The 12767-nt window shown below is 41.3% G+C and overlaps 1 protein-coding gene across 3 annotated transcripts; it reads right to left on the minus strand.

Annotated features, from left to right (window-relative positions):
• Window positions 1-1617: 1617 nt before the first annotated feature.
• si:ch73-196l6.5 (riboflavin transporter 2) lies at window positions 1618-11509 on the minus strand. 3 transcript variants are annotated; one of them, XM_036539167.1, is made up of 4 exons: window positions 11457-11509; window positions 4457-5543; window positions 3175-3298; window positions 1618-2479 (listed from the first exon to the last, which is right to left on the minus strand). In XM_036539167.1, the coding sequence occupies exons 2-4, from the start codon at window positions 5476-5478 to the stop codon at window positions 2267-2269; spliced, it is 1359 nt and encodes a 452-aa protein (XP_036395060.1). In that variant the 5' UTR covers window positions 5479-5543; window positions 11457-11509; the 3' UTR covers window positions 1618-2266. The 3 variants fall into 3 exon arrangements, with proteins under 3 accessions (XP_036395060.1, XP_036395059.1, XP_036395062.1); XM_036539166.1 differs by lacking the exon at window positions 11457-11509 and adding an exon at window positions 6449-6549; XM_036539169.1 differs by lacking the exon at window positions 11457-11509 and adding an exon at window positions 6467-6542.
• Window positions 11510-12767: the final 1258 nt, after the last annotated feature.

Genomic DNA, 12767 nt, shown 5'->3' on the forward strand with positions numbered 1-12767 from the left:
TGAATAACAGACAACACAGGTGAAACCAATGACTAATCAACACAGGTGGAAGAAATTATCTAGATAAGACATGGAACACATAGGAAGTTACGAGGCAATCTAGTGGTCATCATGGGAAGCAGCAGCCAACATTCTTGATAGTTTGAGTGGAAAAAAACATCCCCCAAATTTATGTCCAATGCTGGCTATTGTAGATCAATTTCACAGTGGCAACATACACTGCAGTATATTTAGAGGTTGGCATAATGCATAAGGCGGGTACAATATATAGCAAATTCATGGTGCACTCTGTCCTAAATTTTATGCATAGATTCACTGCTGGTGTGACTACTATCAATAAACTGAACAAGCAAACTTCACAGGACTGTGCTACCTAAGTATAGAGTGTACTTTGATTATTTTAAGTTAGCATTAGAGGAATATGTTTGGCAGAGAAGATAATGGGAGTGAAGGCTGAGACGAAAACAAATGATAAGTCCTAGTTTTAACAGACAAAATAGATTTCTTTCAGCTATATTCACAACTTAAAGACAGCTACACCTTAAAGGGCTGTGTCCTCTGAACAAATAATGTAGATTTTAGCAAGGCTATTTCTCCACCATAAGGAGTATGTGTGCAAGTAGGAACCACAGCTAAGTGTAGTACACAAACAAGAAAACGTGAACATGTTAGAGGGATGATCTTTTGGTCCTGTATCATGAAACACACTTTTCCCCCTGAGATTGCCTGAGATATGTTGTGACAAAGAAAAATTCAGAATCAGGCTGTTAGCTATGTCAACAATTTATTGCACAAATGTAAGATTAGAGCCAAGTGACAGCTCCAGGAGTGACATAGTCCTCTTCAAATCACCTTTCATGTCATTGTACTTTATTGAGAATAATATCTTAAAAGCTTACATATTCTTACTAAAAAGTTCAGAAAGGCTGACACAATTTAAATGAAGATACGCAAACTATTTCTGTGGAGTGTGCTACAAGATTATTGAATACTTATGGTTCTTGAATATCCTATTGGAAACATTGCCACTTAACCCTCCAAAGGTGAGCAAAAAAGTGAGTGAAACTACCCACTAGGTAAGAAACAATGTACTCGACTGCTAATCTGTTACATGGCTGCAAACAATGTGTAAAAAGAAACATGAGGGCAGACCTGTGCTGCAAGGGTGAATGCATTTTTTTTTGAAATGGAAATTTTGAAACCATTTTATAATTGTGCCGTTTTCCCTCTGTAAAGACTGCTAGTAAGAAAACTTAATTCTATGCAGAGCATTTTTAAGGTCGCGGACAAATCTGAACATATATCCTGCACTCAACATTTTTTAACCTAAAGAAGAGTATTTGAGGTTTGAAACACTTCAACACATTGCTTTTATCAGTTAAATTGGCTTGACAAATCTGAAGCATTAATCCCTTGAAGCCACCGTTAAATGACCCAGCACTAATCAGGCGAATCAGCATTGTGATTAAAAAAAAAACAGGGGGAAAATTCCATTACTTTCTTTAGTTTTAGTTTTACAGATTTGTTTAGAAAGGAAAGGGATGTGACCACAAAATGATTGCATCGTCAACACACTCAGGCTTATTTAGAAAGTTTTTAAAAACAGTTTATTGGGCAATATAATACAGACATCATCATAATTTACATGTATTATCAGATTAAATATAAAAAATAATCCTCACATTTACATTACAACCATATAATGTTGACCTAAGGCAATATTCTATTCCGGCATTATACAGAACATAGCTGAATGTCGGCTCAGTCGTCATATAACTATACCTGAAATATTAACTGTCTGAGACAAGCTGTATTTCAGAATGTTAAGGCTATTGAAACTATGCTATAAAACAATTAGTTTCCATGGTCTTTGGAATACAAACTGCTTTTTATGAAAGGGATAAAGAGTAGTGAATATAGTTGGATTCTGTAGCGGTTTATAGCACAGATATGGTGATCCAGCCCAAGCGTTTACAGGAAAAGACAAAAATAAACAAAAATAAATCAGTAACAGAACATGACCTGGTAAAGTACACCCATCTGAGTTCCACAAGCACTCGTCCCAAAATCTCTCAGTGGTTCTGTTGTATGGTCAGCAATCAGTGCTTTTGAGAGATCTGTGGGACTAGTCTTTGGGTGGTGACATAAATGTATAAAAAATGGTGAATTTATCAAAATCACTGAAGAGAAATGTCACAAAAAATGCAGAAACAAGATGCTCTGAGCTTTTGTTGAAGGACTGAGTCCATCTGAATTTTCTGGGTAGTTACATTGGGCACTTTGTGTTACATGGATGTCCTGATGTGAAGAAGTTATACACGCTGACAAGGGGAAACATGGACAAGGCTCCCACCATAGAGCCTAGCTGCACCACAGCTCCACACCACACGAGGGCGCTGTGTCCCTCATCACGCAGGATCACTCCTATGATCACCTTCACATAGGACAATGTCAGGACAAACAGTATCCAGGCAGAGACCTGTAGCAGAGAGATCACTGATATAAGTCACAAAAATATTATAGTGCCTTAAAGTAAGTGGTGGCTGATGTGCTTTATATGATCCCCACCACCACTCTTTCCAAGCTTAATATATTAATATTGAGTTATTAATAGCCACTTTTTACATGAGTTACCAATAATACATAAGTAAGCAATAATATTGACTTTACTTCCACTAAATGAATTTCCATGAAATGGACTTTTCATGATAAGTTCTCATTTTCAGTTTCTACTTCTCCATTACAGTGGAGAAAACTAAAAATGTTGGGTACTATCAAATTCTCATATTTCTAGTATAATATGTACATTATTGCCTCTGTCACATGCTATCTAATGCACAAAATGTGGAGTCCCCAGTGTGAGCAACAGAATGCATACATTCACATATTATGGTACCAACATATAGTATGTAGTCAAACATATAGTGAAATGCTACTGGTTCAGAATATTTAATTTAATATTTAGTATATTAACATATATGTTTCTGTCTACATGAAACGTGGAACACGTGATACTTGATCTACTTTGAAATATTTGCCTCAAGATAGTAACTACAACCTTAAAGTTTGGATTTCATATTCTAACACATATATGTTTCGGAGCGTGACAACTACGGCAAAGTCATGCCTCAGTATGACTGTTCTGCTCTGATCGGGAAATGAATGAAATCTTACTATGAGCACGGTTCCTGCGTCGCTGTGGACGAGCAGGGGGCAAGGACTCAGCGCCGCCATGGCCATGATGTACGCTCCGATCCCGCTTCCGGTTACGGTGAGAAAGCCCATCAGGACCAAGGACCTGGAAAAAGTGCAAAACCATCTCTATTCACCGCACCACGTGTGCAACCTCCACGGCAACCCCTGCTGCGCTGCAGAGCTCTACGCTTGTTTCCCGATAGCGCTGATAACATTCAAATCGCGCAGCACCATATTGTCTTCGCTGCTGGTTTGAACAAACGACTGAAATAACCAAATCATTGTGGATGTTTTTTTGTGCGAGGAAGTACGTGTAAGGATTGCTGAGTCACTCCCAGCTGAATTATACGGTTGAAAAAAAGACAACTGGTTTGACAGAAAAATGCTTAGATTTGCAGGGATATTTTGCTTGTTCTGATGCGATGCTTCTGTGTCAGATCCCTGTCTAATCACGAGGTTGAAATAAATGCCGAATTGCCTTAACTTTAAATGATAAAAGCAGGGAATTATGATTGTCAGTAATTATATTATTTTATATGGAGCTTAATTTAAAGATGTGAAATCTGCAAAATCTGCCTAAGGGTAAAAAGTTTTTAGTTTCTATTTGTTGAATTAATAAAGACCATACAGACGTTGTCCATGCATTTACCTAATCACAGTTATAATTCACTTTGACAGTAAGAATTTAATACACCTAGGTCATGTATTAACATATTTGTGTGAAATAATGTCCTATCACTAGCTATTTCCATTGTGAAAATTCTTCGGATTCAGTAAATTTGTTAATGCTTTGCGATTTCACACATTCAGTAACGGCTCAGTGCACACTTGAACCTTAACATTAAAACCACATTAATGGAGCTGGCAAGCTACTGAACAAAATGAGTAACTTATTATCTGTGTCTAACTTATCTAACTTATCTAACTTTTGTGTGTGTTGTATGTAAGACTGACAAATACTATCTGAGCCTTTGATGTAATTCCCCCCGCCTCCACACACACAGTAAACGACAAACTGTGTACTTTGTGATAAGCGGGCAGCATACTTGAATGAATGAATAATCATGTAGAAATTGCAAATTCAAATTCAGATTTTTAAAAAAGTCAACATTTTACACATGCACACATTTTTGACTGGAACTAGTTACTCGTCATGACTGTAGTCTGGTGAACAGTAACACAAGCCAACATTTGTACCTACTGTATAAATAGCCACTGCAATGCAACAACGTGACACGCTTTTTCTTTCTCTCATACATACCTGATAGGCACAAACATGGCAATGAAGCAAGCCACGGGGTTGGCCACGGCAGCCATGGTGGCAGCTAGATGGTAGGCCCTATTCCCATAGGGCAGGCAAGAGTACGACTGGACAGAGGGCAGCACAGCATTGGTCAGGGCATTGACCCAGGCCAGGACCACAAAGACAAACAGGAGCTCCAGCCCGCTGTAGGTCCCAGTCCCAAAAGTGCTGTGGGGTGCTTTCTTGGGGCTGTCCAGGGGGCTGATCATGGGCTTCTGCTCCGGTTGGCTGTGCAGGCCGAGGGCCAGACCCCCTTTCTCCTCACACAGCCCCCCGTTGAGGTAGCGTTTGCTCTTCTTCCGGTCCCGCCCCACGGAGGGGTGGTAGTTGAGGAGTAGGAAGGCTGCCAGGCACACCACCATCATGGCGCTGAGGAAGAGGAAGAACACCTGGGCCGAGAAGTTGGCCGGCTGGTAGTGCGCCTGGATCTCGTGCACGACGCCTGTGGAGTTGCCCAGGGTGTCGTTCAGCGTGACGTTCCGGCAGTGGACCATGCCCACGCCCTGGATGAGCGCCGCCAGGGCGGGGACGAGCCCGCTGAGGCCCTCCCCGATGAAGTAGGTGGTGAGGTACTGAGGCTGGAGGCGCATCATGAAGGGTAGGAAGGTGACGGACGACGTGCAGTCCACCATGGAGAGGAAGAAGGTGAGCACCAGGAGGGCCACGCTGTGACGGACGCCCCCTATGGCCAGGGTCTCCCTCCAGAAGAAGGCCAGCAGGAAGGAGGCCAGGATCCCCACAGCCACGATGGTGTAGATGACCGCCGTCTCGTTGAGCGCGCCGGGCCGGAAGCGGTGCATCAGCGTGACGAACAGGGGCCCGATGTTGGCCATCTGGATGAGGACCGTCAGGTAGGAGGGCAGGTACCAGCCCTCAGGGATGGCGGGGACAATGAGGGGTAGCTCCACCCACATCCCGTTTATTGCCACCCAGGAGCCCATGCCAAACAGGCAGGCCAGCACGTGAGTGAGGAATGACATTTTGGAGTATGGGAGTGTGGAATTTTCTCAGGCAGCTGAAGGACCCTTTTACAGATGCTACGAATCTGAAAGAAAAACGCAGAGGCAATAATGTGCACATATCATTTCAAAACAATATCCTTTCCGTATTCCGTGGATCTGCCAAACAGTGGGGTAAAACATATCATGATGGGAGTAAAGGGGATTGTGTTTTTTTGTGAAGCCAGACAAGGTCATGTAGTGGGTGTATGTGCTTGTCCTTATGTGAAACTAAACAAAACACAACAGCATTTGTGGAGTACATCAAGAGAACTGGCCATTGTTAATAATATTGATATTGTATTGTAACTTTTGAACCTACAACTGGTTTCTGAAAGAATGATCAGGAGCTTACCCTCAGAGAGCTCAAGGCTGAATGTTCAAAATACTGCATACATTCAAAAACCCCTCCTCAGGTATTTTCACACAGAACCACCCTACAGTTCATTTTATCAGTTTTTTTTATTTTAAGATATTTATTCCAGTGACTCTAAAGGCTGTCCGCTGTGTGCCTGAAGGTCCTTTAATACTCCCAGGCTCAGGGTGACATGCATGTGGGGGATTATCTCTTTAGCCTCCCCATCAACAGCTGTTCCTCATGGACATACACACAGGCAGCTCAAAACCTAGCAAAGTCGCAACACTCACTGCTGTGGTTTTGCTCCCTGCTCTCAACATACCCAATCGACTAATTTCAGGAAATACATCAAGGAACAATCTAATAGCACAGGAAATACAGTAAAGAAATCCAATTTACAAAACGAAAAACCTATCATAGGGGAAAGGGGGAAGTGGATTCTTTTTGACATAAATAAGAAGCATGATGCTCTTTCAATCAATTCCATTCACACACACATACATGTACAGACTGTGTGAAACACACACACGGACACAGGCGCAGAGGAACACTTACAGACACAGACACACACACGCAGCACCTGCAGTCCCTTACTTGTGCTTGGCATCCTACCATGTGCCGGAGTCACTGAACAGCTTTCCTCAGCCTCTCTTCCTGGGAAACGTCTCCTTCCATTGTAACTATTGCGTGCTCACTCTTACATCAGCTCTCTGTCTGCCCTCCCCCCCCTGTCCGCTGCCTCCGCATTCGGTGCACCTGACTGGACGGGAAGGCAGGCCCCCGCCCCTTCACTGCTCATCCAATCCCCTCGCCAGAATTTTCAAAACCACAGAACCATGTGCTCTCACGCTAGGCAGCCACAGCAGCAGCTAGCTCCTCCCCCCAGATCTGCTGACCTTGAACAGCCAGCCTACGAAACAGGAAGCCTCACTAAAAAAAAAGATGCCCGTCTCTCCCTCCACTGAAGGTGAATCATTAGGGTATTCAGCTCTACTCACTGAACCAACGCCACGTTTTCCTTGTACTGAGTTCCTCTTTAACCACAAACCTGAATTACTTGAATTAGACAGGTTATACTTCATTCTAAATGCATTTATTATCAGGTGAGCTAACTTTGATGTATTATCACAGTTGGTCTGTCATTCACAGACACTGGCTATAGTTTGCGTCACCTACCTAGATGGCCATTCAGCACGAGCAGAGGAGTTTTCAGGGTATCCCCACCCATCTCTGTAAATTCTGCTAAGCAGGTTTTTTTTATACAGGTACTTGCACTCATGTCTGCTGTTTCTGGCATCCCTCATTCTGTTCATGTGTACTGTATGGAAGATCCACAGAGATTGTTTACCACCTACACTGCGGAGATCACATAATAACAGAAATAAGGAATGACAGAAAGTTCAGACAGGGCAGTGTGTAAGTGCAGTATTCTCCAATGGACCTGCACTCTGAGCCCTCTCAGATGTGCTCTTTATAACCATGTGTGTTTTGAATACCGGTAGAAAAACCGGTCCAGACAGGTCTTAGTCAGTGTAGGGATTGTCTAAAAATTCAACTTCCAAATATTTGTTTAGAATAAGTTAATGATGGTGAGTGGACACTTAAAGGAGTGTGGTGCTTTCACTTTCTCGCATGCCATCTGAAAAGGGGAAGGATTCAGTTTGTATATTTAGGGGGGAAATGAAAATAGAGGATTGATTTTCAAATCAATCTCTTCAAATAATTCTAGTTGTTGTTGTATCATTGTTGGATCATTCCAATGGCCTGTACTAGCTATCAAAAAATCAAAGCAATGGCAGGGACGTATTAAATTTAGCTGGTTTGTTCGCAACTTTGAGTGCCACATGGCAGCAAATGATCCTAAATAAATTTGTTAGCGAAACAACATTTTAAATTTGTTATTGTTTTACTGATTGTTTTAGTAATAGTGCACTCAACACACAACCTGTCTCTATAAATTTTATAAACTCAACAGGACAAGTACAGTATTTTTTCTCTTGTCTTCATACAGAAAAGCTGATTACATCACCCTTCAAACTTTACGAATTTATGGTGACTAACTAAACCGGCTGATGTGTTGAATGCAACACTTTTTTTAGAAATGCTTAAATTTAGTGATGATAAACCATTCCAATCTTATGGAGTTAATGCTGCCACAGATGTTCATGATTTGGCATTTACAATGCTTTCATAACTCCTTCACAGTACTCATTTATGTAAATGTAAATTTGCAGTAGGGCTTTAAACCTTTACCTCTGAGATGTATACATGTTTCTTATTCCTCTGGTCTGTTCAGTCCAATACTATTGCTCTTCTCAGCCTTGAAGCCATTTGACTGCGCACTTTCCTCCAGAAATGATGGGTACATTTCCCCTCCAGACGCTATAGTGCTGATGCCGATGACCTCCAGACGTACTTGTTTGGCACTTTATTTTGTGTCTCGGCGAGATACATGGCTATACATAATATTACACAGTAGCGCTGTATGCCATTGAATGGCATTTGGAAAAATATCTTACTTTAACACGTTTTGCAATCTTGATTTTGTAACTGCACTTGATTTTGTAACTGTACCCTGGATATGAGACCTGTTGATCTTTCCTGGTGTGTAGCTATGCCAACAATGCATTTTTTTCACCTTGGCTCCCTCGGGTTTCAGCTGACCACAGACTTCTCTCAGACCTTGCCTTTGGACAAAATCCAAAGCATGCCAGTGCTATAAATCAGCCGATTGTAAAAGTAGCCCTTTGCAGCGTTACAATTTGAATAGAGTGACAATAGCAAAACAGCAATTCTCATAACCTTTGTGCTCTTGAGACCAGTGTTTTGAGTGAATTAGGGAGAAAAATGTTTTGTTGCTGATCAAAAAACTGATGATTTGTCTGTCCCAATAATTTCTCAAACAGTTACAGAATTTCACTCAATGAAGATTCTTATCTGTGGGTATTTCCATTTGGTTTTCCAAAATGATTTGCTGGAAGGTCCACTTGCAGTTATCAGTGACTGACCCCTTCCATAAATGTTAAAATTATAACTGCATGGACAACACAGGGGGTGTGTTTATTTTTCATTAGATGTTTCCTTTCTGTGAGAACATGGAACTATGGGAAATTCCGAAAGCATTACACTCTAGGGCTTCAGAGCACTTTCAGATAAAGAGCTCGATTGTTTAAAGAGGATTGGCATGCATTAAGTGTAATATCATGTGGATCATTTCTAATTGGAAAGAATGGATTTATTCGATATTGTTATTTTTGTTATGGTTTCTGTTTTTTGGTTGCTGAAATGTAATTTTGCAACTGTGATATGCTCATAAACAAATGTAAATGTAACATTTCTATTGTATTGTGAATTTATTATACTGTATATAGCACACACTCTATTGATAAACCCAGTTAATAATCCATTGCCTCATGTCAACCTTATTAATGTCGTGTTTTTTAAACCACTTGTGTTTCACCTTTGATTTATTGTCACCCTCATAGTAGCCAACCATAGCTGTATCGCCCATTTGGCGTACAGTTTTTGATTTAACCAAGAAATAGCATAATTAGCTTTAGAAACAGCCAATCAAAGCTGGTGGGATAGTGTTGCCAAGGGATACAAACTGGCTGGCGGGCTTTTCCTAACTCTGCTGGGAATGTCTGCACATCCACTTAACTCAAAGCAGTCAATAATCCAGTTCTTCTAAGAATATGGTCAAACTTCAGCAAATGCTCATTTTATTCCAGGACATCTCAGATGGGCTCAGCTATCTACACTACTACCTGATAGTGGTATGATTTTGCTAATGTTGCTTGCTAGGTAAGGCTGCTCCTGTTCCTTTGGCCATATAGCTGGATGTGTTCCATCAGTTGCACTGCAGTTGGGTGCTGCAGTCGAGGAACATGAGAATAGTTACAAATGCATGGTAAGAAGTAAGCTGAATGCACGTTTGTGTGCGTAAGCCAGTTGTTTCAGTTGAAATGTTTTAACCAGCTAAAATGTAAATGCATTTGGGCAGTTGCCCGGTAGCTTTGCTCCCTTGTGTATTTACAAACAATATAGCCAAAGGGCAGTGGCACTGTGCAATGTAAATAGAATAGTGCTGTTGTTATGTTGTTTGCTTAATGATTTGCTTAATGCTTAATGATTTGCTTAAGGTCAGAAATATTGTACAGTGGTCTAAAAATATGATGCTGAGTGTTAATAATCAATGACAACATTATGGTCAAGCACAATATGTAATTATTGAAAACATTGAACATTGGAAGCATTAAATCAGCTGGTGATGGCTGATACAATGTAATAGCAGGCTGTAGCATGGAAACAAACCACATGCAGTTTGCAGTTTAGCAAGTTGTGCTGATTTAACTTTAAACGCATGAATGGCCATGGTTAAAATACCATCCATTATTCTCCCACATGGTGGCACCATTGCATAATACTGGAAGCCTGTTACACAAACTTTTGCATATTTGTTAACTTTACACTACCCATCATATCCCTAATTAAATCGGAACAGTAAACACCATACAACAAAAATGTATCTGACGATTTTTCAGCTCAAAATCTCACACTTCAGTCTGAATAGCAAGCTAGAGAGCAAATTCATATTGCTCACAAATGATGCATTTAATTCTAAAATCAGAATCATATTTTCATATGCAATGACCCCATGTTTAAGAAACGCCTGTTGAAATTTGACAGCTTCAGCACCTTACATTTAAGTGTCAGCAACGGCATAGATTTAACAGGCATGTAAATTCGTGAAGGTTTGCAACTGGTGCATCTCAGTATTTCAGAGTAGGTACATTAGAGTGAGATTGCTCCAGACACAAATTAGGATTGAGCACCATTGAGAAAATAAAGCTGGTGATGTATGTAAATGAACATGTCAACAGAAACAACAGGTGCATTGTCATTGCCAGATAAATGACATTGTGGGAAAAGACTTAACTCCTGCTGTTGTCAACTAGCAAAAAAAAAATTGTATCAATAACTTGGACTGGATGTGCGATACTCAGAATAGGGATTGCAACTGCAAAAAACAAAGCCTGCAATCTCATAACTGGCTTTGAAGAGGAGGAAGAGATTTAACAAAAGACAATCAAAGGAAATGTATGCATTTTCAAAACAGGACCTCAAAAAATTACAAAACAATCAATAAAGGACCACATTTGGATCAAATAAGCACTTCACTTCCCTTCCAAAACAAACTAAAATACAGAGGATTTTATCTACACACAGCAGATACAAATATTGCCTATATGCATGTGCATGTATGCATGAGCACACATACTTGTACATACATAAATGTACACATTGAAGATCTATGGATCAAATTCCATGTCATCAATGCAGTTTTGAGGTGTATTTTTGTAACCACTTCACTGGTAAGCTACTCCCGTGACATCCTAAAAGTGTACTGTCATAAGTTACTTACGTGTCCTCGGCCAGCAGCCCCGTGTTCAAAGCCCACTCGCACAGTACACTTTCTTAACACTCGTGTGCAGTCGGAATGCACTGTGCTCTGCCAGCAGACCCCATGCCGTTTGCCGTTACCTGGAGGACCGCAGTCCCGTCAGACAGCAGAGGGGCTTTTGTGCCAGTGGATACTCACATGCTCCAGGAGAACCCTGGGGATCCGAGGTCCTGTCCCGAAGTCTGAAGTCCTGTGCAGTGGAGCCTGCAGAGGAACCAAGGGGTTTATACTCCACATTCATGGGCCGGTGGGCGTGCACCGGGCAGCCAACTGCGAGGCAGCTTGCGTACACTCACGCTGTTTTCTCTGAGGAGAGCTGCCTTTTGCCCACTGAAATTCCTTGTCAGATTTAGAGATTTATGGGCTGGGAGGTGACAGATCGGACTTGATGAGATTTGGTTTGAGTCCTCCTAGGCCACCATTACTAGTTATCTAATGCTCAGCAGAACACCTTCAAAGGTGCATCAGAAAATAAATTGAATACTTGAATGAATAGGTAATTTTAAAAATTAATAAATAAGTAGTAAGCCGTGTACATTTTGTCAGTAAATAACTACCGGACATGATAATCCATTTTTAAATCACTGGGCTTGTGTTACTGTCTTCATGTTTTGTTTTTGTTTTTGTAACATGACCAGTAGGTTTCTATAAGACCCCCCAAGGATGTTTGTTGCAACCTCTTCATTATGTAACATGTTACCTTGCACCGTGGTTCATTTCAGGTCAGAAAAGATATGCGATTCCCTCCTTGCAGTTTATTTTGTTCCTGCTTTGTTTGGCGAGTAGGGTTTGTTTCAAGCAGCCTTTTGAGAAGTTTACCGGTAAGGCTGCGGGAGGCTGTTTGGGCCAGTGTGGGGATTTACGGCAGCTGTGGGGAGTGGACTTACCTCAGTGCACCGTCCTGCAGCAGGCTTAATGCGCGCCTGCTGCCAGGTTCGCACCGGGAATCTTCCTTTGTAAACAGGCAGTCACGTGGCCACCCCTTTGGCCCCTGTTGTCTGCTCAACTAGCAAAATTAATCTATCCTCTCGCCATAATTTATATTCTTTGCTTCTGAATGCAAAAAGCAGCGCTTTATTTATAATAAACCCAACAGGGTACAAAGGAACGTTCTGCCCCAAGGACAAATTGTTGTTGTTGAAGTTACGGAACGTGACGGCAAAGTACAGGAAGGGTCTGTAATTCTGGGTTGAAATGTTTCAGGAAAACTCTCCAACAGAGCAACATGAATGATTAAATTTCAACCAAATTAATAAAGTAAATTCAAAAGTGATTCAAAGAACATCTGACTATGGTTTAAGTAGTAGGGCAGGGCAATGGTTTAACGAGGCTAACTCCCCAGGCACATTTTGGAAATGGATTCACATCATGCAAACTGGTGATTACCATGAGGTCAAGAGGGTCAGAAGGTCACGGCATGTCTCCGACATACTGAAGAACAATCAGTAC

This window comes from Megalops cyprinoides, chromosome 10, assembly GCF_013368585.1.
Source record: "Megalops cyprinoides isolate fMegCyp1 chromosome 10, fMegCyp1.pri, whole genome shotgun sequence".
Taxonomy (NCBI): domain Eukaryota; kingdom Metazoa; phylum Chordata; class Actinopteri; order Elopiformes; family Megalopidae; genus Megalops; species Megalops cyprinoides.